General features: G+C 35.6%; 1 protein-coding gene across 2 annotated transcripts in view; it reads left to right on the top strand.

Moving 5' to 3' along the window:
- Positions 1 to 26,209, top strand: part of LOC129271801 (uncharacterized) — a 90,092-nt gene that overhangs the window by 28,434 nt on the left and 35,449 nt on the right. For both annotated transcript variants that reach the window (XM_064106825.1, XM_064106826.1), the window contains 22 exons: positions 1,120 to 1,218; positions 2,064 to 2,402; positions 2,757 to 2,855; positions 4,408 to 4,749; positions 5,104 to 5,202; positions 6,136 to 6,480; positions 6,747 to 6,845; positions 7,628 to 7,969; positions 8,335 to 8,433; positions 9,215 to 9,559; positions 11,287 to 11,385; positions 12,418 to 12,768; positions 13,183 to 13,281; positions 18,852 to 19,043; positions 19,931 to 20,176; positions 21,002 to 21,226; positions 22,107 to 22,307; positions 22,901 to 23,092; positions 23,426 to 23,617; positions 24,099 to 24,290; positions 24,830 to 25,012; positions 25,468 to 25,662. In XM_064106825.1, the coding sequence (XP_063962895.1) occupies positions 1,120 to 1,218; positions 2,064 to 2,402; positions 2,757 to 2,855; positions 4,408 to 4,749; positions 5,104 to 5,202; positions 6,136 to 6,480; positions 6,747 to 6,845; positions 7,628 to 7,969; positions 8,335 to 8,433; positions 9,215 to 9,559; positions 11,287 to 11,385; positions 12,418 to 12,768; positions 13,183 to 13,281; positions 18,852 to 19,043; positions 19,931 to 20,176; positions 21,002 to 21,226; positions 22,107 to 22,307; positions 22,901 to 23,092; positions 23,426 to 23,617; positions 24,099 to 24,290; positions 24,830 to 25,012; positions 25,468 to 25,662 (4,575 nt within the window). The remainder of the gene's footprint in view (positions 1 to 1,119; positions 1,219 to 2,063; positions 2,403 to 2,756; positions 2,856 to 4,407; positions 4,750 to 5,103; positions 5,203 to 6,135; positions 6,481 to 6,746; positions 6,846 to 7,627; positions 7,970 to 8,334; positions 8,434 to 9,214; positions 9,560 to 11,286; positions 11,386 to 12,417; positions 12,769 to 13,182; positions 13,282 to 18,851; positions 19,044 to 19,930; positions 20,177 to 21,001; positions 21,227 to 22,106; positions 22,308 to 22,900; positions 23,093 to 23,425; positions 23,618 to 24,098; positions 24,291 to 24,829; positions 25,013 to 25,467; positions 25,663 to 26,209) is intronic.

The following is a 26,209-nucleotide window of genomic DNA, read 5'->3' on the forward strand; positions in this document are numbered from 1 at the left end:
TGAATCAAATCTTTTTGGTAGAGGATCAGCAATGTGAATAATGTTTGACTTTGACCTTAAACTATGTTAAATGTCACAACATAGACAAGAGCATTAAAAGTATTTTTTTCCAATCTGGTTGGTGATGGGGAGGGAGCACACTCTCAAGGCGAATGTTTCTACTGAACAGGTTAGTCGTCATCTTCAAATGTTGGTGACTGAAGAAAAAAAATTAATACACATCTAATTAGTACATTTTTGAAGTGCATAGTGATACTTTTAATACGCCCGTCCTACAGGAATTATTATGGTATCACGCTTGGTGTCCATCCGTCTGTCATGTATAATTTTGTGTGAATGATACTAGCATAGATCCCAGGAGCCTATTGATTTTGTGGTCAAAAGGACAAGGTCACTGTGACGTTTTCATCTTACCCTTCTGAATTCCTTGTAAAGGCGATAACTTCAGTTGAACTTAACCTAGGCTCATTTATTGTTTTTTTGTATGATACTAGCATGAATCCCAGGAAGCTTTTCGATTTTTCAGGTCAAAAGATTAAAGGTCAACATCACATTGACATGTTATCATCTTACCCTTCTGAAGTCCTTGTAAATGCGATAACTCTAGTTTAACTTAACCTAGGCTCATATATTTTTTGTGTCTGATACTAGCATGGATTCCAGTGATTATGAGATCAAAAGGTCACGGTCACAGTGACATGCTTTCATTTTACCCTTCAGGAGCCCTTGTAAACGCGATAACGTCAGTTTACCTTAACCTAGGCTCATAAAAGTTGGTGTGTATGATACCAGCATGGATCCCATGAAGTCTATTGATCTTGAGGTCAAAAGGTCAAAGGTGAAGTCGTCACCTTCTACTTTTCTTGCTTTGACCAATAACTCCATTTTCCGTGTTACAGGCGGGTGTATACTATGCTGGCCCTAGCGACACTCTCGTTTGTTTTATAGACATGTCTGATGGACGCGTGACCTGATTCTTCCAAAGATACCTATATATCAACTGTATTTTCTTAAAATGACAATTTTGGAATAGTAAATTCATAACTCATTTTCTTGATTGGGCAATGTTAAATTTCATATTGTTTTTTGTTGTTGAATATTTTCCTTCACATGTACTAGCCCCGTTCAATTGTTCAATTTCCAATATAAATATATCATCTGATGATCTGTGCGATGGACTATACCACTGCAGTTATTATGAGGACGAATCAACTTGTAGTAAGTAAAACAAATATAATCCTTGATATTCTGCATGACATATCAATATAAATGAAATTATTGTAAACAATTATAACAATATTATCAAATAATTATATAATAATTATTTCTGTTATGGTATTATTATTAGTGTTATTAACAAAAACATTTACGAACATTTTTTTTTCGAGTATGGGAAGGTAGCTATCATTCCGAAACCCAAACCTCGAAGGGGAGTCACAAGACATCCCAATCCAGCTTAAAAAAACAACTAACAAACAAAACTACCAATCCATTTATAACTGTTTCCTAACATTAACAGCAATATATAAATGAATATAAAGTCTAATCAACGGGTAGCCAGGAAGTTGAAAATGATTTTCGTTTTGTTTGATTGTGTGATATGCAATAATACCATGCTTGTATGATTGTTTTAAAATCTAAACGAAAGTAATCCGGTGGTCAATTAATATTTACGTAAGCCATGGTGGATTGAAACCCCATTGATAAATGAATGTGTATTTGATTGTTTGAAGTACACCGTCGTATATATTTGGCATTTTATCAAGATGTTGTGATGGAAATTACATTTTTTTACAATGTGAGCACAAAGTCTTTCCACTATGATAAAGTGGGAGCAATGCTCACTCTCATGTTAAGGTACTGTGTTGGAGTATTTAGATTGTTGACAAAATACCATACCGTGGAAACGTGTTTTATCTAATATGGCAGTGGATTGACAATGTGAACAAAGGAATGGATTGTTGTGACACTGTGTATCACAGTGCTGTGATTGTGTGTTCTTTCTGGTAGGTTGTGTCAAACATCTTATTCATAACCTTCCTTTCTCTCGATTTTATAAATAGATTACACTGCGATGTATCTGCAATCAGGTGAATCTCATTCAATCGACATACCACGCAACTACACAAGACGATTTTACCACGCAACCGTGCTACAAACAAATGATACCAATGGATTCCGAATCGTTTTCCAAGATTTGTATATCAGATATACCAATCAAATCCAAATTGGGAGAGGTACTGATCCATCTGACCCACAGTCTGTCACCACAAGTCTCTCTGCTAGAAGCTTTTCTGATGATGTCTATGTGGAGACCAATAAGATGTGGATGGCTGTCATAGGCGGACTTTACGACACCAATCTCTTCATAGATGTTGACATCTTTGCTATTGATCTCTCAAGTAAATAGATTTCATGCCACTTCACTTTCATGGAGTTAAATGGTATATAATTGGTAGGGCAAAGTTCAAAACATGAAATGTATCCACCTTAATGTTGAGTTTTGAATCAAATCTTTAAAGATTGTCAAAACCTTCCACTTTTCACGCAAAAATTATAAAATTGATGAGAATAAAACCTTTTCCACGGTAGTATGAGGGGTATAAGTAAAATATCTAAAAAAAAAAAAAAAGAAACACGGGTAGATTGAAGGTAGCAGTTGTAATCAGAAAATGCCATTAAATAATGCATTGTTATGAATTTCTGCTCATATAGCCGTACGATTTTTTCCTTCCCTTCTTTCTCCTCCATATCAGCTCTGTTTAGCTGCCAGGTGAGCAATATAAACGTGTCATCAGATGTTCTGTGTGATGGAGTGTACCATTGCGATCATTATGAAGATGAATTGGCATGCAGTAAGTCAAATATAGAAGCATCCCTGTCTCTTGCGTACTTTTTATTTCATTTGCTCTTTAACTTGAGTAAGAATGATTAAAGGGGAATCCAGCCTTGGCCATAAAATGTTGTGTTGGAAAGGAGAAAAATAAATTAAACAGAATGGTGAAAGTTTGAAAGAAATCGGACAAGCAATAAGAAAGTTATAGCTGCTTTAAATTTGAGATCACTAATACTATGTAGATTTCAAATTGGCAACTGAGTAAGTAAATTATGACAAGGGGCAAGGACAACTTTCCCATAGGCCATGTACTTTAATATCAGGGATTTGTGGTTTTTTCCTAAGTACCCATTCCCCTGGGGCAGTAATCTAAATATAACCCAGGTAGTATATTACTTTATGTCCTCATGAAAGAAAAGTATAATTTGAAATTAAACTTTTGGGAAAAATGACATTTTAGCCATAATATGTATTGGAGTACATGGAAGAGTAGTCCTTGCCTTACATCACTATGACATCCCATATGCGGCCAATTTGAAGTCTCCATGTGTATAGTGATTACCAATATCTACAACTTTTTAAAATTCATAACTTTCTTGTTGTTTGTCCAATATTTTTCAAACTTTCCCCTATCAACTTGTCTGATTTTTCTTTTCCTTATAAAAAAAAGTTTTTATTTGGGTTGGATTCCCCTTTAAAGTATACTGACAATGAACAAAAATCAAAATAAATATTTTGAGTGATATATAGTTGTCATCCGAAGTAGGAAACTGAACGACCGCGATGTTTCGGTGGCAAACTGACAGTACCATCATTTGCTAATGTAGAGCTTGATACTTGATGGATGAGTACACCGTTATGGCCGTCACTCTGTTTGCTGTGCAAAACAGGTTATCATTATAATAGGCAATGGCCTATAAATAAGCGAAACATATACCTTAATCAAATTCCCCTATACTTGTATCATTAGTAATTGTCATTATAAGCCTTCATAAAATCATAGTAATAAGGCATGCACTACCACCTGCACTGAAAGCATTGTGTGATTGGATAACACAGGTGAGTGCACTTTCCACATGTTCCAGGAACGTTTAACTTTTAATGTGTAGAAGATAAACCAGGACTTCGTCTCACAAAGATTTGTGAAACATTTCAATCAAACTGAAAATGCATTTGATAAAGATTCCATTCACTTAATTATACAGATATAAATCAATTGCAATCTGAGATTGTATGATATGATTTACACTCCTAGTTAAGTGCCGCGCTAGCGACAAACCGTTATGAAATAATCGCGTGCTCAATAGACGACAAGCTGTAAATTAGAAGCAATGTTAGTCAAAATGAGTCTTTAACAGGTTATTGTATATGTTTCTTCCTCTGAACAATCTTAGATTATCCAGCGACGTATCTGCCATCAGGTGAATCACATTCAATCTACATACCACGCAATAGTAATGGAATGTTGTAACACTGCGTATCACAGTGTTGTGATTGTGCGTTCTTTCTGGTAGATTGGGTCATGCAAACATCTTAATCATAACCTTCCTTTCTATCGATTTTATAAATAGATTATTCAACGACGTATCTGCAAGCAGGAGAGTCTCATTCAATATCCATACCACGCAACTACATCAGACGATTTTACCACGCAACCGTGCTACAAACAAATGATACGAATGGATTTCGAATCGTCTTTCAAGATTCATATCTGTATTCTAGTAATCAAATCCAAATAGGGAAAGGTACCGATCCATCTGATCCAGAGTCTGTCATCACAACTCTCTTTGGATCTTGGAGCTCTTTTGATGATGTTTATGTGGATACCGATAAGATGTGGATGGCCGTCATAGGAGGACTGGCTGACACCAATCTCTTCATAGATGTTGACATCTTCGCTATTGATCTCTCTAGTAAATAAATTTTATGCTACTTCACTTTCATGGAGTTATATGGTAGATAATTGGTAGGGCAAAGTTCAAAACATGAAATGTAACCACTTTAATGTTGAGTAATGAATCAAATCTTTAAAGATTGTCAAAACCTGCCACTTTCACGCAAAAATTACAAAGTTGATGAGAATAATACCTTTTCGACGGTAGTATGAGGAGTATGAGTAATATATCTAACAAAAATAAAACAAAACAGAAACACGGGTAGATTGAAGGTAGCAGTTGTAATCAGAAAATGCCAATAAATAATGCATAGTTATAACTTTCTGCTCATATAGCCGTACGATTTTTTCCTTCCCTTCTTCTCTAAATCAGCTCTGTTTAGCTGCCCAGTGAGCAATATGAACGTGTCATCAGATGTTCTCTGTGATGGAGTGTACCATTGCGATCATTATGAAGATGAATCGGCATGCAGTAAGTCAAATATGAAAGCATCCCTGTCTCTTGCGTACTTTTTATTTCATTTGCTTTCTAATTTGAGTAATAATGATTAAAGTATACTGATAATGAAAAAAAATCAAAATCAATATTTTGAGTGATATATAGTTGTGATCCGAAGTAGGAAACTGAACGACCGCGATGTTTCGTGGCAAACTGACAGTACCATCATTTTCTAATGTTCAGCTTGATACTTGATGTATGAGTACACCATTATGGCCGTCACTATGATTGCTTTGCAAAACTGGTTATTATAATAGGCAAAGGCATATAAATAAGAGAAACATACCTTAATCATGCAGATTCCCCTATACTTGTATCATCAGTCATTGTCATTATAAGCCTTCATAAAATCATAGTAATAAGGCATGCACTACCACTTGCACTGGAAGCATTGTGATTGGATAACACAGGTGGGTGCACTTTCCACATGTTCCAGGAACGTTTAACTTTTAATGTGTAGAAGATAACCAGGACCTCGTCTCACAAAGATTTCAATCAAACTGAAAATGCATTTGATAAAGATTCCCTTCACTCAATTATACAGATATAAATTAATTGCAATCTGAGATTGTATGATATGATTTACACTCTTAGTTAAGTGCCGGGCTAGCGACAAGCCGTTATGAAATAATCGCGTGCTCAATAGACGACAAGCCGTAAATTAGAAGCAATCTTAGTCAAAATGAGTCTTTAACAGGTTATTGTATATGTTTCTTCCTCTGAACCATCTTAGATTATCCAGCGACGTATCTGCCATCAGGTGAATCACATTAGATCTACATACCACGCAATAGTAATGGAATGTTGTCACACTGTGTATCACAGTGTTGTGATTGTGTTTTCTTTTTGGTAGGTTGGGTCAAACATCTTATTCATTACCTTCATTTCTCTCGATTTTATACATAGATTACACTACGACGTATCTGCAATCAGGTGAATCTCATTCAATCGACATACCACGCTGTTACACAAGACGATTTTACCACGCAACCGTGCTACAAACAAATGATACGAATGGATTTCGAATCGTGTTCCAATATTTCTATATCAGTTATACCAATCAAGTCCAAATTGGGACAGGTACTGATCCCTCTGATCCAGAGTCTGTCATCACAACTATCTATGGAACTACATATTGCTGTCCCTGGGATGTCTACATAGAGTCCAATGAGATGTGGATTGGTGTCATAGGAGGACTGACTTACACCAATCTTGAGATTGATGCGGACATCGTTGCTTTTGACCTTTCAAGTGAATATGATTTTGAGTTCCTTATCAAGTTTAAAATAACTAGGAATTGCCACTTTTTACTCAAAAATTATAAAATTTATGAGAATAAAACATTTTCCACGGTAGTATGAGGGTTGTGAGTAATATATCTAACAAAAAAAAACAGAAACACGGGTAGATTGAGGGTAGCAGTTGTAATCAGAAAATGCTAAAATAATGCATTGTTATAAATTTGTGCTCATATAGTCGTACGATGTATTCATTCCCTTCTCTATCCCCCATATCAGCTCTGCTTAGCTGCCCAGTGAGCAATATGAACGTGTCATCAGATGTTCTGTGTGATGGAGTGTACAATTGCGATCATTATGAAGATGAATCGGCATGCAGTAAGTCAGATATAGAGTCATTCCTGTCTCTTGTGTGTTTTCTTTAATTTAGTATGATGTCTAATAAAAAAGTAACACTGACAGTTTGTTGAGTGGTAGTGTTGTCATCCGAAGTAGCAAACTAAACGACCGCGATGTTTCGGTTGCAAACTGACAGTACCATCATCTGGTAATCGATATAGAGCTTGATGCATATTGTGCGTGAGTGCAACTTATGACCGTCGATCTTGCTGCTTTCACCCAGTAGTGCAAAATATCGGTTATCACAACTGGCAAAGGCATGTAAATAAGAGAAACATATACACTACCAGCCTTCATAAAATCATAGTAAGAAGCATTGAGTGATTGGATAATAGAGATGAGTGTCATTTTCACAAGTTGCAGGAGCATTTAATTTTTAATGTGTTGACTCTAGACCAGGACCCGGTCTTACAAATAATTGTGAAACATTTAAATCAAACTGAAATTGCGTTTTGAAAAAAAAATATCCCTTATAAATCAATAATTGCAATATGTAATTAATATTATTTACTCTCCTTGTAAGTGCTGCTCAAACGGGTAAAAATTGCGTATGATAAACTAAATCCCTTATAAATCAATAATTGCAATATGTAATTGATATGATTTCTTCTCCTTGTAAATGCTACGCTTACGGCTAAGGCAGCCGTAATGAAAACAATGGTGTGGTCAATGGACCACTTTCCAAACATACAAATAAGCGGCAATGTTAGACGCAACGATTCTTTGACAGGTTATTCTATGGGCCTTTCTCCTGGTCTTAGATTATTCAACGACGTATCTGCAAGCAGGAGAGTCTCATTCAATATCCATACCACGCAACTACATCAGACGATTATACCACGCAACCGTGCTACAAACAAATGATACGAATGGATTTCGAATCGTCTTTCAAGATTCATATCTGTATTCTAGTAATCAAATCCAAATAGGGAAAGGTACCGATCCATCTGATCCAGAGTCTGTCATCACAACTCTCTTTGGATCTCGGAGCTCTTTTGATGATGTTTATGTGGATACCGATAAGATGTGGATGGCCGTCATAGGAGGACTGGCTGACACCAATCTCTTCATAGATGTTGACATCTTTGCTATGGATCTCTCAAGTAAATATATTTCATGCGACTTCACGTTCATGGAGTTAAATGGTATATAATTGGTAGGGCAAAGTTGAAAACATGAAATGTAACCACTTTAATGTTGAGTAATAAATCAAATCTTTAAAGATTGTCAAAACCTGCCACTTTTTACGCAAAAAATTAAAAAAATGATGAGAATAAAGCCTTTTCCACGGTAGTATGAGGGGTATGAGTAATATATCTTACAAAAACAAAACAAAACAAAACAGAAACACGGGTAGATTGAAGGTAGCAGTTGTAATCAGAAAATGCTATTAAATAATGCATAGTTATAATTTTCTGCTCATATAGTCGTACGATTTTTTCCTTCCCTTCTTTCTCCTCCATATCAGCTCTTTTTAGCTGCCCAGTGAGCAATATCAACGTGTCATCAGATGTTCTCTGTGATGGAGTGTACCATTGCGATCATTATGAAGATGAATCGGCATGCAGTAAGTCAGATATAGAGTAATTCCTGTCTCTTGTGTGTTTTCTTTAATTTAGTATAATGTCTAATAAAAAAAAGTAGCACTGAAAGTATGTTAAGTGGCAGTGTTGTCATCCGAAGTAGCAAACTGAACGACCGCGATGTATCGGTTGCAAACTGACAGTACCATCATCTGGTAATCGATGTAGAGCTTGATGCATATTGAGCGTGAGTGCAACTTATGACCGTCGATCTTGCTGCTTTCACCCAGTTGTGCAAAATATCGGTTATCACAACTGGCAAAGGCATGTAAATAAGAAAAACATCTACACTACCAGCCTTCATAAAATCATAGTAAGAAGCATTGAGTGATTTGATAACAGAGATGAGTATCATTTTCACAAGTTGCAGGAGCATTTAATTTTTAATGTGTTGACTCTAGACCAGGACCCGGTCTTACAAATAATTGTGAAACATTAAAATCAAACTGAAATTGCGTTTTGAAAAAAAAATAACCCTTATAAATCAATAATTGCAATATGTAATTAATATTATTTACTCTCCTTGAAAGTGCTGCTCTAACGGGTAAAAATTGCGTATGATAAACTAAATCCCTTATAAATCAATAATTGCAATATGTAATTGATATGATTTCTTCTCCTTGTAAATGCTACGCTTACGGCTAAGCCGTAATGAAAAAAAATGGTGTGGTCAATGGACCACTTTCCAAACATACAAATAAGCAGCAATGTTAGACGCAACGATTCTTTGACAGGTTATTCTATGGGCCTTTCTCCTGGTCTTAGATTATTCAACGACGTATCTGCAAGCAGGAGAGTCTCATTCAATATCCATACCACGCAACTACACCAGACGATTTTACCACGCAACCGTGCTACAAACAAATGATACGAATGGATTTCGAATCGTCTTTCAAGATTTATATCTGTATTCTAGTAATCAAATCCAAATAGGGAAAGGTACCGATCCATCTGATCCAGAGTCTGTCATCACAACCATCAATGGACATAGAACCTGCTGCCCTGTTGATGTCTATGAAGAGGCCAATGAGTTGTGGATGTCTGTCATTGGAGGACTGACTTACACCGATATCTTTATTGACGTTAATATCATTGCTATTGACCTAAGAAGTAAATATAAGATTTTATTTTTATATATATATATAACAGTGTATATGTATAAATGTTTAGATTTATTTATTGCTATTGATCATGACTTATTCTCGAACAATATGTAAATGTGAACAAAGAAAAAAAAGGTCACCATCTACATGTTATCATATTTTTTTGTCAAAGAATAAAAAAAAAATACCATTCAGCTACATACTATTCAGTCAGTCCGCAAGCCCCTGTGTTAATGAGCAAATGAGCAAGATTTATCCAAGTCCTCTCGTGGCTGAATTCATGTCCCTGCAAAATCTCGTGAATTGTGAGACTTTCTTTCTCAAAGAATTTAACCACTTTCTCTTTGAGTAATATTGATTATTTTTGTACCATCAGACAATGGGCAAGAGTAAATGTTACTCTTTTATATTGGTCATTTCTTTTGATTGAAATATTTTGATAAATAAGTGATTTTTTTTCCTGAAAAGATGCATCAAACATAATATTCTTCCTCTGTTTTCACGTGCAAATTGTGCAACATCTTGTGTTTTAGGCACCAACATTATTCATATCATCAGAAAGCTCAAACTCTTTACTTACTTACAATGTCACTCTTGATATGTGGCATCTTTTAGATGGGTCAGCAGCCAGCTTTTTCCATCAAGATGCAAGACGAGATTTCTGAAATTTCTGAGTAACATAAAATCCAGAGTTCTGATTGGCTGAATACTGTTTTCAAAACAAACAGGCGCGGGTAATTTGAAGAGATTACCACATGGTGAGTGTGACCTTGCAGAGGCCCAGTGTGGGGAACATTGGAATTTGCGTGGGTGTGTGGTCTCTATGACCAATCAGAGCGCAGTATTCTTCTTTTTTGAGCTGCAAAATGTACTTGGCCTATGAAAAGCTGGCTGCTGACCCATCTAAAATACATCTTCTTATAAAAATTATATCATATTAAAGCTTAGATCTTCAGCTTTATCATGATTTAAAAATCATTTGTGCCCAAACAGAAATTAAGTGTTAAAACAACAACTTTTGTTGCATGAAAAAAAATATTTTGTTTCATGTTTTAGATAAAAAGTTTTTCCTATATTACAACATTCTTTTAAAAATCCAAACACATGACCTGAAAGAATGATTCTTCTTCTTTACAAAGATACCAAAAACATAAAATTTGGTCAATATTTAGAGCAGCAATGGCCGAAAAAAAGGTGTTTTGGTTCGCACCAAGCTCATTAACTATGCAAAAACCCTCTAGTCATGAATATCACTTGGATAAAAGAAGCTACTTTTTCAGGGCTTGCGGACTGACTGTATTCAAACTACCTATTCATTCGGATGACAACGCGAAGCGTCGTTGAATTCAATAGACTGCTTCAACTTGGTGTTTGTCCACTACACACATTCTAACTACCATTTTGTACAATCAACATTTCGTCTAATAACCAGTTGGTTCAATGGCCATTTAGTCCATATACATTTGGTCTAATTTGACTACGTGTTAATTGGACGAAATTAATGGAAAGAAAAATGGACATTAGACCAACTAGTTATGGGAAGAAATGGTCATATACGAACTGGTGATTAGACGTAGTGACGATTGGACAAAAAAAAGGTTATTAAACCAAATGGTTGTTAGACAAAATTTTGATGGACGAAATGGCATTAGACTAAACCAAGGTACACCATGTGATAATTAAACGAATTTACGTTTACCCCTTATTACATATGCATTCCTCTCTGTCTTTTAGAATCCTTTCATTGTCCAGTATCGAGCAGAAATATATCAATAACCTTGGCATGTGATGGATATTATGACTGCGATTATTTCGAGGATGAATTATATTGTAGTAAGTAATGGAAATCACTTCTTTGGATGATGTTCTTGTGTTGACGTCTGGTGTTTTTTTGTCAGTGGGATATTGTTATATTGATAAATTTAATTCAAGTTCTAGAACAAACAATCATGCATTGACTAATTATTCTGCCTCACATAATTGCAAATATCAATCCCCTATTCGAGTAATTAATACTTTCTAATTCCTTCCAGTGCAGTTCACTTTTCTTATTAATGAATATTCATTTTTGAAGACATTATGATTGAATAGTTTAAGTAGATTGCTAGACTGTTGTTATTTGATTTTTTTTTAATATCGTAAAAGAAGCGACACATTCATGAATTCATGCCATATAATTTACATGAAGTTAAAATGATCATGCAGATGTTGACAATCATTTTTAGATTATCATTATTATTATCATTGTTATTATATAAAGTACTTTCTCTTATTTTTGTAGTCGCTTATTTGCTTTATTATGATATTTTGTAGATTACTTGTTTTGAGCTCATCTGCGTCTCCATTATTGTATATAGCTTTTTAATATTGGAATTAAGTTTATAGGGACTTGCCTTTTATAAAAGCATTGTTTTTCTTGGCAAGTTCAGTTAATTTATTTTCAATATTTGTTTTGAAATGTCATTAAACTGTCTGTAATATTTTGTATTTGTATTTTGTATTTTATTTATTTATAATCACGGTTAAAAAGCCTGCTTTCAGCTAGAAGCTGCTTTTCAGCAAGGCCGTGGACAAATGTTGAATATGTTACATGCATTACTTCTATTATATCTAAATCTTTTTCTCCCAGCTGTTCGACAATCATAAGTGATAGATTGCGTTGAATTTGATCCTCTTCTCCGAAATCGAAAAAGACAGTGTTTGGAGTTTCAATAACATATGCAGTAAAGAATCATTAGCTTTCACGTGGGAAGATCCATTCAAGATTTAAACACTCGAGACGAGCGATTATCTTTCTATATTCAGCAGATAGGACTGACATTTTTTTGTCTTATTCTCTTCTTTTCTGAAACAACTTCAATTTAGATAACCCAGTTACACACCTCGAGGAAGGCCAATCACATTCTATCAGCACGCCATCTTTCACAAGAGAATTCTACAATACAACCCTGTTGAGAGCAAATACTTCAAATGGGTTTCGAATTGTGTTCCATCGTTTGAATATTGATTCTTATGATGATGAAATCCGAATAGGGACAGGGAACGATCCATCTGATCTCCAGTCTATTGTTACAACTATCCATGGATATGCATCCTACGCGGATAATGTATACATAGATACCCATAAAATGTGGGTTGTTGTTATAGGATCGCAACAGTACGGTCATTCGTCTTATATTGTTCTGGACATGTACGTTACTGTCATCGATCTGCTTAGTGAGTATTTTGAACTTCATTTAATTCCAATAAAAACTGTTTTGTAGCTCAATTTCATGATGAAAATCTAGATTAGAGAATTTGCATTTGAGCATACATGTAATAAGAATTACCTTACATGACACCATGGCAATTTTCAACCAAGACTCAAACAACCTTTTGATATAAATAACCTATTATTGAATTGTCCTCACGTTGATACCTTCAGATTAAATAATTTCACCAGAAATATTACCGTATTGCATGGTATTCTGATAAAGTCTTAAGTAAAACAAGTGTATTTTTTTTACATTATTGCAAGAATAAGGGTTAGCAAACTCATAGAATAATGCATACATGTAAATTGTGGTTAGCATCAGTTTGATAAGCCCCAATATGGCCCGCTATTGGATATTTATTACTTTTCAATTTCAGATTCCTTTCCTTGTTCGTCGTCTTCCATGAACGTGTCAGTGACGTTGGTTTGTGATGGATATTACGACTGCGATAATTATGATGACGAATCATTGTGCGGTGAGAAATACAATAACATTACATTATATTATTATTGAGCTGATATTACATCAGTCACCAACGCATACACCCTACCTACAAAACACAATCACATTTCGCAATCACACCCACCGTACCACAGACCCACATCACATCCACGCACACAAACCCTTGAATACTTCCCTGGATATGGCATCTCCTCTTGATCTAGCCTACATGTAATCTAGGCGGAGTCTGGAGCTATAGGAAACTGTTCGTAGTTTGCCGCATCAGATGATTCGTTTCTTTTTTGTGCAAGCAAAGGCAATATCCCCTACCTGGACTAAAGGCTTCTTTTGAACTCGCATACATGTCTTACGAGAAAAACCAACCACATCACTCTTGTTTCTTTCAAAGAATAAACCCCTTTACTCAACCTGCCTAATAGCTACAACCGCGTACACTTCCGTCCTCCCTGTTTTACATGCAGACTACCTTACCACATTTCTTACTATAACACAAACCTTTTGAAGTACACCCCCCTCCTCGTGCTAACTTAAGTCTGTCTTTCAAACGCACATATCCCTTTGCAACTCTCTACATCCATGCTCACACACCCCGCCCTATTTTAAAAACGCCCACACTGTTTAATATATTCTACACCCACATTTACACCCCCTCTCTTCTTTCCAAACACACAAAGGCCTACTCCTTTGTAATAGTTTACACTCACCTCATCATCTTCTTTAAAATGCCAAACTTCTTTATTGTACACTGACGCACTCCCTAAACACGCATAATCAATCGTAATCTACACACACAACACTTGCATGACTTGTCTTTATCTAAGTTTAAAAAGAACATAGGCCTATATACTATTTCGTAGTATTCTACCCCGAACCCGCACTTCTTTCCATTGATCACACTATCCCATTTGCAATGTTAAACAAACTCGCACGCACACACCCATACGCAAACTCACCCTCATTCACTATTTCATTAAAATGCACACATTCCATCCTAATATTTACACGCACACTTTTAAACCTCCTTTTAAACGCACATACTACTTTCAAATATTCTAAACTTACACTCTCATTTTTTTAATACTTAATATTTTACACGCACATGCACACACTCTTACTACTTTTGAAATGCAGGAACCCACTGTAATAATCTACACCCACATAAACCACTCTCTCTTAATTCCTTTGAAACACCCACAGCCCTTTGAATATTCTACACCAGTGTGCAAATACTCTCTGAAACGCACACATTCCTTCGTCATGTTCCTGATATATAGGGGAAGGCGGGGTAAGTTGTGACTCTTTTAGCATTTTGCATGTTAGAATTGATATGAATAATAATACTGTAGTAATAGTAAGAACCTAGCCTTTAGATTTGTTTCTTGGGAAATATTTTTCACCTATATATAACGTTCTACCCCCACACTGAAAGTCATTGTGACCTTTGAAAAAAAAAACGATGCCAAATGGCTCAACTTGCCCCATCTATGGGGTAAATTGTCCCACCTTCAGGGGTAAGTTGAGCCACAAAAACTGTGTACAAATGTATGCGGGAACAACCAAAATGTAATTTTTTTATTTAAAGTATTTTTACTTGCTAATTCTGTATGAATAGTAACATCCTCTAATAGTAAAAGAACTGTCATGTGAATTTGCTCCTTTCTGCCTGCATATCAATGGCTTTTTAAGGTTTGTTTGTTTTTTATTATACATTACCATAATAATTACTATGGCTCAAATTACCCCAGTCCGAACTTAATGCGATATTTTCACATCCACACATTTCTTGTGCATCCGTCATGTAAAAGACTATGACAAGAATGAGAATCCATACCTGGACTAACAATATTGTTCTTATTTCTTAATTTAAAGACGTGTGCGGGTAAAAAGCACTTATCAATTTTACACCCTTTTTTTACTTTTTGGGCTGAAATTTGTATACCCCCCCAAAAAAAAAAACTTTTTGTTTCAAAGTTGAAAACATTTTGGTGGAGTTAAGGGTTATGAAATGGGTCATCAATACATGACACCACCACAATGTCTGACTCATTCATTATTGGCCTGGGGGTGGTGGCTCAACTTGCCCCTATGCTCAACTTACCCGCCTTCCCCTACATCCATACTGTCTCACACACCCTTTCTTAAAAAAATAAGCAACCAAATTCTACACCCACACACTTCACTATTCTCTCAACTTAAGATCACATGTACTCCTTTGGGAGTTCCTGCTCCCACTATCCCCCACCTTTTTCTTCCTTTAAAACACACCCACAAACACACACACTTTTGTCATATTCTAGACCTGAGCTCGCTTCTTCTCTTCCCTTAATATACCAATACTCCTTCATAATATTTGTACACCCACATCTAAACTCTATTTTTTTTTATGCACACACCCTTTGTAATATTCTACACCCATTTTCACCCATACACACGCACACACTTCAACGTTGTATTGTATTGCAACCCTCACGCACACACTTCATCGTTGTATTGTATTGCTATCCTCACGCACACACTTCAACGTTGCATTGTATTGCTACCCTCACGCACACACTTCGACGTTATATTGTATTGCTACCTCACGCACACACTTCAACGTTATATTGTATTGCTACCCTCACGCATACACTTCAACGTTTTTTTCATTGCTACCCTCACGCACACACTTCAACGTTGTATTGTATTGCTACCCTCTCGCACACACTTCGACGTTGTATTGTATTTGCTACCCTCAAGCACACACTTCAACGTTGTATCGTATTGCTACCTTCGAAATACACTTCAATGTTGCATTGTATTACTATCCTCACGCACACTAACGTTATATTGTATTGCTACCCTCACGCACACACTTCAACGTTATATTGTATTGCTACCTTCACGCACACACTTCAACGTTATATTGTATTGCAACCCTCACGCGCACACTTCAACATTATATTTTATTGCTAACCTCACGCACACATACGTGAGCGCAATTCGTATTAAACACACATTTTTTCCCTTATACTCTTCTTTAAAACGCACACACATACACGCTCTCTCTCTCTCTATCTCTTCCTTTAAATCACTGACACACACTCTTTCTCTACTTTTGAAACACCCAAACCCTACTGCAATCTTCAACAAATATGTTCCCAAAGCATCTCTTTAAAACGCACATCCTTCGAAATATTCTAAACCCACACTCACACACACCCTCTTCTTTTGAAACACGCATACATTTTTAATATCTCTACACCCACATTCCTCACATACGCTCTCTTCGTGTGAAACGTACTCCTTTGGAATATCATACTTCCATTTTGACCCATTCTCATGAACCCTCTTTTCCTTTTACTCATACACTGCTTTGTTATATTTTGGACCTACATTCACGACCTCTCTACCTTTTATACTCCTTTGTCCAGGCATGTTGTCTGTTCTTCTATGTATTAGTATAATAGCACACAGTTCTTTGCAATATTCACCGGCACACACTCTCTCTCACATACACACCAACCCAATATCTTCATCGGTTTGAAACACACACTCCAACGTTATGTTCTACTAGTATACTCATGCACACACAAAACACACCCACCCACACACTATTTGAAACGCACAAATTCCTTATATTTACGCCCACACACTTTCTCTGTTACGTACATATCCTAAACACACACATACACACACCCAATTTCCCGAAAAAGCACAAGGGCCTTTTCCTTTGCAATGTAATAACACAATCTCATTAAAGAACACCCACCCTTTGTAATATCTTCCACGCACACACGCTCTACACACAACATTATACATATTATACGGCCCACACACTAAATTTTAAATATTTATCTGTTTTGTGGAAAATGAACGAAGCTTTAAATTTCATAACTCTTTTTATTAGTAATAAATCCGATTTTGATTAAATGTTCAGTGTTATGCTTGTCTCTTTAGCCTTTATTGATTCAAATCAACATTTTTTTCTTCTGGGGTGGACTTGACCTTTAATGTTACCGAGGTGTAAATACATTCTACCCCACACCCTCCCTGTTCTGTTTAGATCTTACAAACTCTCACCCTTACAACTAAGTGCAACCATAATCACAGTCTCTCTTGTCTTTATTATTTATTGTAAAACATTACTATCTTGCCCAAAGTAAACCCAGATATACATGTTCATGTGACTCCTTAAATGCGTAAGCTGTCATCCAATCGTAGGATTTATTACAGATGATATATTTTTTTGTGATGACATCTATTTTTATGTTCCTTTCTAAATTTCATATGTATTCAATTGGGAGCCTGAAAATTATCATTTTGGTCATCTATATCATGTTTATTTACCATTTACATGGGAATGTATGTGATTTTGGAGAAATTAATCCGTTGCCATGGCAACGGCCGAAAATGGCATTTATAAAGTTAAATTGTAATTTTCTTGAATATTATTCATTGATTTCTGCAATACCCAATGAATGGAAACATTTTCGTCAACATCTTGTTGAGAGTAGAACAACTCAAGAAGATTTGTTGTATAATTTAAATAATGTTTTTAAGGTATGCAAGTTTATCCATAGAATTTCTGTTGATAAAATCTTAAAGTCCCCTACTTCGCAAACAAAATGGGCATCCATTTAAATGAACCGGTTAATAATTGGAATAGATTTTATATGATTCCCTTTAAATGCTGTCTTTCAACAAAACTCCGCTACTTTCAATATCAACTTTTCAATCGGATAATGGGGGTGAACAAACATCTTTACGATATTGGCTTGTCTGAATCTAATTTATGTACATTTTGTTCTTCCTCTGTTGAAAGCATTTCACATCTGTTTTGGGACTGCCCTGTAACTCAACAATTCATTCTTAACTTCCAAACCTCTTATTTGAACAATGACGTGTATTTGAATAAGAATTTATTTTTGTTTGGTTGCCCTGACGCTCAATACTCTACTGTAAACCGTTATATTCTTTACGCTAAATATTTTATTTTTTCGACACGTTGTAAGGGAGATCGGTTGTGTTTTAGTTCTTTTAAGAACGTATTGAAACGCTATTGTGAAATTGAAAGGGTTCTTAGTCAAAAACATCATAATTTTGTTTTATCAATAGATAATAGTACGCATGTACAATTGTTGTAAACATGTTTGCTTCATGATTTTTCTGTAAATTGAATTGCTTTCGTGTTTGATTTTGAATAAAATCTTTCTATTAAAGAAAAAAAAATCTTCCTTCTTCTTTGATATATCCCTTGGTTATAAAGGGTATTGGTCAATAACTCATGAATAAGTACAAATATTATGGGCCTATTCACACTATAATAACTAGTAGGAGTTGTGTATTGTAGTAGAAGTATTGGTATGATGAATTCCTGACAGGGACTGCGACGTGAACGCTCCTTCTTTGGCCCCTATATGTTGTACCCTCCACTGGACAGGACTTGTGTAGTGGCCCGAGGAGAAGAAGACTATACTAAAAAAAATGAGTAAAGATGGAAAGCGAGACAGGAGAAGAAAAGGAGTGGAATGCAACATCATTTGATGTCCGCAGCATCTTAACATCTAATGATTAAAATATGCCCCCCCCCCCTGTTTCCCTCAGATCACCTATTCTGCCCGGAGAATATATCGACCATCGTAGATCCATTCTCCGAGACGGCCACCGTTGTCCTACCGTCGATCGGGGTTGGCGTGGCGACATCTCCGCAAAACGGCTCAGTTTTTATGCAAGGTTCCACACCAGTACTTGTCACTAGAGAAGAGGAGCAATGTATGTTCTACGTATATGTGGAACGTAAGTGTGTATTATGTAGGCGAGGTAGGATTGTGATTAATGCAGCTTTTCTGGGAGCTGTATTTTTGAAAGGTGTATAAATGCTTTGCGTGTTTGTTTGTTTTTACTAAATTATACCAAAGTCGATGCAGATTTGAGATAGTTGGGAGGTGAGAATTCTGTTAATGGCGAAGAAATAAGTTTAACAGTACATGTATATACTGTTAGATAACTGGGGATTTTAGAGGGTTTAATGCTTGTCCCGTATTTGGAACCTTTAAAGGTTCCCTTAAAAGCTTTAAATTACCTTAAACGTTCTTAGGTTCCTTATATCCATTTAATAAGTTTCCAAAGCACGTAAATATTCTTATAGGAAGCCTTTTCCTTACTAGGTTTACCGACGAGTGAAAGAAGAAAGCGATTATTTCACAGGTTTATATCTTCAAATTAACTTGGAAATTAAACCTGAAGGGGAAACAGAATCATTTTCGAGTGTTAAATGATTCAAAATTTTAAGTGTCACATTATTGAAATCTTACTGTTTGAATGCGATGCTTTCCTTATCAGTTGGTTCTTGGATTTTTTATTTTGGTTTAATTCGAATTATGACAGCTGAATTTTAGCCAATTTGTTACATCAATGCAGTCCAACGATCATAAAAAGATTACATCCATTAACCATTGGTGTAAATATATTGGATTATATTGGATATATTCGATCAATTGGATTATTGAGGTTAAGTTCGAACTGCATATATTAACATTTTATTTTCTATACGACCAATGATTTGAAAACTTCAGTTTTATAATTAATTTCGGGCAGCGCTTGTAGTTCTCTGTAACTGTTAATAAGGATTCTACAAACATAGATGTTTCCTTACAATACCATTTCTACCAACTCGCCTACAGCTTTGATACAGCCAACCTGTGAAGATATTTTTCAGCTCTCGCCACTTTCGACAGTCGTCGTGATTTGGTTCGTTGAGGAGCCTACCCAATACTCACTGGAGACCGTTGTAGGAGGCGAGATGGCCTCGTATGTTCCCACGCTAAACATTGCCTTCATCGAAGTGAGCGTCCCTTCTGTGCTGGAATGTGTGGTGTCAATAACTGATCATCCTGACTACAACTGCAGCTTTACTTTGTCAGTTTTTCGTAAGTGCCCTCATTATCACTTGGTTTTCTCATGGTCCCTTCAATTATATCGATCAAAATCCCACTAAGTCAGGGGCTCGCTCCTCGACCACGGCGCTTACGCGCAAGACATTTAATCAACAAATGAATGTTGTTTTTGTTAAACGGAATTGCTGTAATACACACTCTCGCTATATGTATGTATTTGTTTAAGAAAAAATTAAAGCAATATTTTATGTGCTTTATAAAATGCAATTTATATAAAATGTACATGGTGAGTTCACGTTGTGTAACCGAGTCCTCAAATCTTATTTTGGCATTCTACAACAGCAAATTTGTTTAAATGATAGGTCTAGAATCATAGAAATAACACACTTATGGATAAGAACACTTTTTTCATGCTCATAGTAATCTTTAAGTGGATTTCATTTTAAGGAGACTTTTATGCGCAGGGTTGAAATTGTACTAAATCTTACGCTTTTGAAATTTTCAGTCAGGGTAACTGCTCATCTGGTGACATCTCACCGTAGGTTCGATCCGACCTTATTTCATGGTTTATCCATTCGAATCTAACCTATTTAATCCAATACACTTTAATAACTACGATGTTGATTTAGCACCAGCCCGGAATCTACATATGTCCACACCAAAGAAGTATTGAAACAACACCAGTTTGGAATAATTGGTGTTGTATAAAGAACTATCTGGTGTTAGACTAAAACGAAACTGGTGTTGTTTAACACTTCCCTGGTGTGGACATATATAGATTCCGGGCTGGTGTTAAATCAACACCAGAGTTTTTGCAGTGCACAAAAGTAACTCTCTTTTTCCGTTATTTTGATTCAGCATATACTTGCAATGTGACGTCATATCCATCCGAGTATCTTACGGCTCTATCGGCAACAAACCAAGAATTCGATATTCCTCCTGAGGAACAGTGCTTTGGTGAGAGCATGATCACAGTCAACACAACGTGTATCTTTGGGTGCGACGTCGGGTATAATCTCATAGGCAATGAAAGCGTTTCGTGTATTGAGGATGGGCTCTCAGACAGTCTACCAACTTGTGACTGTAAGTACACGAAAGCTGTCACTTTACCATATTACGAGGTCCATTGATCCAAGTTCCATTGATATATAGAATAGAGAATTCAAATCAATGACAAATTCATTTATTCTTATAAATTAATAGTAGAACTTCATGATCTGGGTTCGTTCAATTAGTCTGTGTTTCTAGTTAAATTAATCCGATATTGTTAATTTTTTATCGAATAATGTTTTAAAATAGAGTGGAATACTGTGATATTAGTGTCTAAAGCTTGGTAATATATATTGCTGTCATTCCACAAAGTAATCATGCATTCATGCAATTTGAATTAAACCATAAAGAGAGCAATTTATATTGTAAATAGGTAACATGAAACTGCATGAGCTTATAGTCTGTAGATGAATAAATTTGTAGTTTGAAGTTCCTAACAATTAACACAAAACAATGCTGAAACCATCGGTTAAGAACCTTAATCTCCAAGACTCTTCAGTTCTGCGTTCGACATTTTCCACTCATCAGTATTCTTGTCGAGAATGTGCTAAAATGAACGCTATTTTTTTTATTACGCCCACTGTGAATCTGGTCCACCTTAGAATGGCAATAAGGATCCAGGGATTTAGAGATATAATCTTTACCTTAACATGAAATGGCATTCAAAAATGTGAATTAAGTTCGTGTATTAAAATGATTAAATAGACATGGGAGAGCCTTACATTTGTCATGCATGATTTGAGGAAGTCAGCTTTTCATAGTGGAAGACGTTATGCCAGAGAAGATTCCGTGTCATGGGAAAGGTAGGGGTTCTGAAGTTTCATTAATGACTTAAGACACGAATAATTGTCATGCTGGTAGGACCATTGTTATTATAATAATATGAACACAATTATCTATTTAATTATCGCAGTGGTCACGTGCCAATCGCCTACAATGTTTCCATCCTTCCTGCACACCACATCCACTATTAATAATTGTACGGAAGGAGAGCAGATCGTCTACAACACATCATGTTCGTACGATTGTGAGGTCGGATATAACTTAACAGGGAACAGCGCGGTCACGTGTCTCGAGAACGGGGAACTCTCCAGTGAATTACCTAACTGTGGAAGTGAGTAGTAATACTGAGTAATATACCAGCATATTTTTTGTTGTTATCACTCTTGCAGTAAATAATAATAAATAAAATGCAACATTATTGTTTATCTAGTGCGATTTAGTTGAAATACTCTATACTCTAGAATACCACTATTTTGATTGTTGATTAAGGTTCTGACAGGGAAAATTGAAATATTGAAATATTTTCTAACAAATTTGAATTTTTTCATTTAGACATGTTAACGTTGTAAAATCATTGATGCAATTTGACGACTCTAAAACCTACATACAAACATTGTTAAAGACTGTAAGACGTCATTAGAAATCTATTTCGATCAATGAAGCATTTTGGCAAGATGAGCGTTAATTTAGAGCAACAAAAAGTACAAATCCAAAACCAACCAATATTGATCGGAGCTCAGTTAATCAGTAACAAGAAAGTGTTGGAAAAAATCATACCGATGAAATAAAACTATAAATTAGCTTTATATTTATGAACTCGTTGTATGATTTATATATTTAACTGGCTATAAATTTGCTGTGAATGCGAGATTGTTTATTTGTTATAATGAACCAACTCATCATACTTTGCTACAAATTTCTTAGTTGTGCAGTGCTTTGTGCCAAGTTTCTCAGAACGGCTGATCTCTCTTGAAAGCACTTGTTACGAGAGAATGTACATCAACTTTACTGATAGCTGCTACTTCGGATGCGATGTTGGTTTTGATCTGATCGGTAATGGTACGGTGACTTGCGGGGAAGATGCCCTTCTGTCGTCGGAATTACCAACGTGTCAAGGTATATACAAAAATAGCTTGTTTAACACCTGATATAACATGTCAGTAAGAGGTGAACAGAGATTTTTCCTAAATGATTCATTAAATGCTTGCAGTCGCAAGGATTCATAAGTACATGAAGTAAGACCGTATGAGAATGAGCAAATTAATTCATAATAACTGTAACAAGAATTATACTGTACTTCAAGAATAATTCTGACTTTGAATTTGCATTATTTTAAATGCGTGATATCACAATTGTTTTAGAAATAGGTGGAGTAGTTGAAATTGAAGTTCACTGTCTCCCACGCAGGTCTCTCCATTAATCTCACGAATCCCCTTATTCTATTACCAGTGGTATCCTGTTCCGTACCTGTGCTTCCACCGAGCTTATCGACAATGACGTCACAGTGCAATGGAGGGCTATCAATCAATTACACAGATACCTGTTCATATTCATGCGATGAGGGATATAATCTTATTGGATCTGAATCAGTTACATGTCTAGCTAACACATCACTTTCTGATTTTCTGCCGACGTGTGAAGGTGATTTTTTCACAACTTTGTTCTAGGATGTTTACTCTTGCAAATCCCATGTTCAAGAGGACTGTATATTATAAATAGCTAGTCCTAAGTTTTAATATTAACATGATTAATACAAACTTTAATAATACAGATAATGTATTGGCCTAAAACTGTATTTGTAAACTATAGGAAGCGAAATGTTTTTTATGAAAGATTTTGTTTTCCTACTTCGTGAAATAATCACTGCGGCACAAGTGATTGGAATGTGAATCAGTGGTTGCCTATTATTTAGGCCTATAACACAGGACGATGCTGCTCAGAATGTTGTTGAGTTGGTACTGTAACAGGGTGTTGGTTCGAATCTGCTTTAATTTTTCTTGGAAAATATATATATATATTTTTTTGAAAACTATTTGGAAATGAAGAAGTACAAAAGTTTAACTAAATTTCTTCCTCACAAGTCTCTCCATTAACATCACGTAGTCCCTTCGTTTATTTTCAGTTGTATCCTGTTCCATACCTGTACTTTCACCACGGCTATCAACAATGACGTCACAATGCAATGGAGGACAATCAATTAATTACACAGATACCTGTTTATATTCATGTGATGTGGGATATAATCTTATTGGATCTGAATCAGTCACATGTCTTGCTAACACATCACTATCTGATTTCCTGCCAATTTGTGAAGGTAATGCAATTTTGTAAAATATAATTCTGCGAATTTCAAATATCTTGTGTTAAATAATTACCTTTAAGATATGGAATAGCGATAGGCCAAACATGAAAAATAACAACTTTTATATTTTTTTCTTCTGCCCAGGAACTTTGACAATATATCCTGCAAAGAGACTATACGACTAATAACATTTTTATTTCGATAAGCATTATCTTATATACATTTTATCATAGGACTAGGCCTACTCTCTATTATTATTTATGGTTTTCTTTACACATTAACGTGCATTACCATTTTGCAAGGCCATGTGTTATGAATAAGCGAAAAGAAATATATGAATAGGCATCTTATTCCAGTGTTCAAGGAATGTAAGGAGTCTACTTTTTGCGTTTAGGTCTATATCATATTTTCATTTTAATCCGTATATCCAATGTCTAAAATATTGAACTAACTTTGAAAAAATGAAACTGCCATCAGATCAGGCTGAAGCATTGTGTAATTATTACCAATGACACATCATATTTAACTTTGTCATCAACATTGTGATACAGTTGTGACTTGCAGCGTACCACAACTCCTACCACCTCTTTCAAAATCATGTCCGATGGGACAAGAAGTGAACTACAACACGTCCTGTGAATTTTCATGCAGTCCTGGCTTCGATATTATTGGATCGACATCATTAGACTGCTTAGCGAATGGAACACTGTCCGGTGATATACCGATGTGTGAAAGTAAGCAGACGAATGGTATATCGAATGATAACCCATTTCACAATACAAATTATCATCTTTTCAAGTTACACAGACTATTTCAGAACATATTGGATTATCATGTATTAATGATTCATTTATTTGAATAAGATGTTAGAAAACATCCATAAAGTTTAAATCGGCAAGACAGGGTAAAATGAACAGAGCAGTAATTACGGTCACAATATGAGTATTTAAGAGTACCTTTCTTAAGAAAATATGAATTTAATTTGTATCTGGTGTAAGGAGACAGGACTTCCTATATGATGTGACATAAATGCGAATCATTAATTCTTTTATAAAAGACCGATTACCTGTTTCAAAAAGAGATGGACAGCACTACGGAATCATTTGATATTTTCTTCCAACCCTAAAGTTTCAGAAAATGTTGTTTTTATCACACCTTTAATGCATCGATCCTTTACTTTCATTTCCAGTTGTATTGTGTCAACTCCCTGAAGTATTCCACCCTGAACTGTCTTCGGTGTTGGGAAACTGTAGCGATGGAAGTTCTATTGACTTCAATACCACTTGTACCTTTGAATGTTCAGAAGGATATGATTTGATTGGCAGTGAAATCGTCGGATGTCAGAGTAATGGCACTTTATCTGAATCACCGCCGACATGTAACGGTAATTTATCTACAATACTCTTCTGAATTTGATTTTTACACAGTAATATTTCCATCACACCTATCGACAATGACGTCACAATGCGATGGAGGCCAGTCAATCAATTACACAGATACATGTTTATATTCATGTGATGTGGGACATAATCTTATTGGATCTGAATCAGTCACATGTCTAGCTAACACATACGTTTCTGATTTCTTGCCGACTTGTGAAGGTAATGGAGTTAAAAAGAATGAGATTGTACGACTTTGAGTTATCTTTCAAATAATTACCTTTGATAACATTATGTAGAATAACAATGGATACAAGATCAAAATAAGATCGTGGCTATCCTTCTGTCTACGAACCTTGACACTAATTTGTAGCGAGACTAACCTTGGCCTACTCCCTATAGTACCTATGAATTGCTTTGCGCAAGAACACGCGTTACCATTTTGCAAGGCCATGTCTCATTTACAAAGCAAAATAGTCATATGAGGAAGGGTCTTATTGTAGTGTTTCAGGACAATATTGCAAAGTAAGAAGTCAACTTTTTATAATAGGG

Source organism: Lytechinus pictus, chromosome 11 (genome assembly GCF_037042905.1).
Source record: "Lytechinus pictus isolate F3 Inbred chromosome 11, Lp3.0, whole genome shotgun sequence".
In the NCBI taxonomy this organism is placed as follows: Eukaryota; Metazoa; Echinodermata; class Echinoidea; order Temnopleuroida; family Toxopneustidae; genus Lytechinus; species Lytechinus pictus.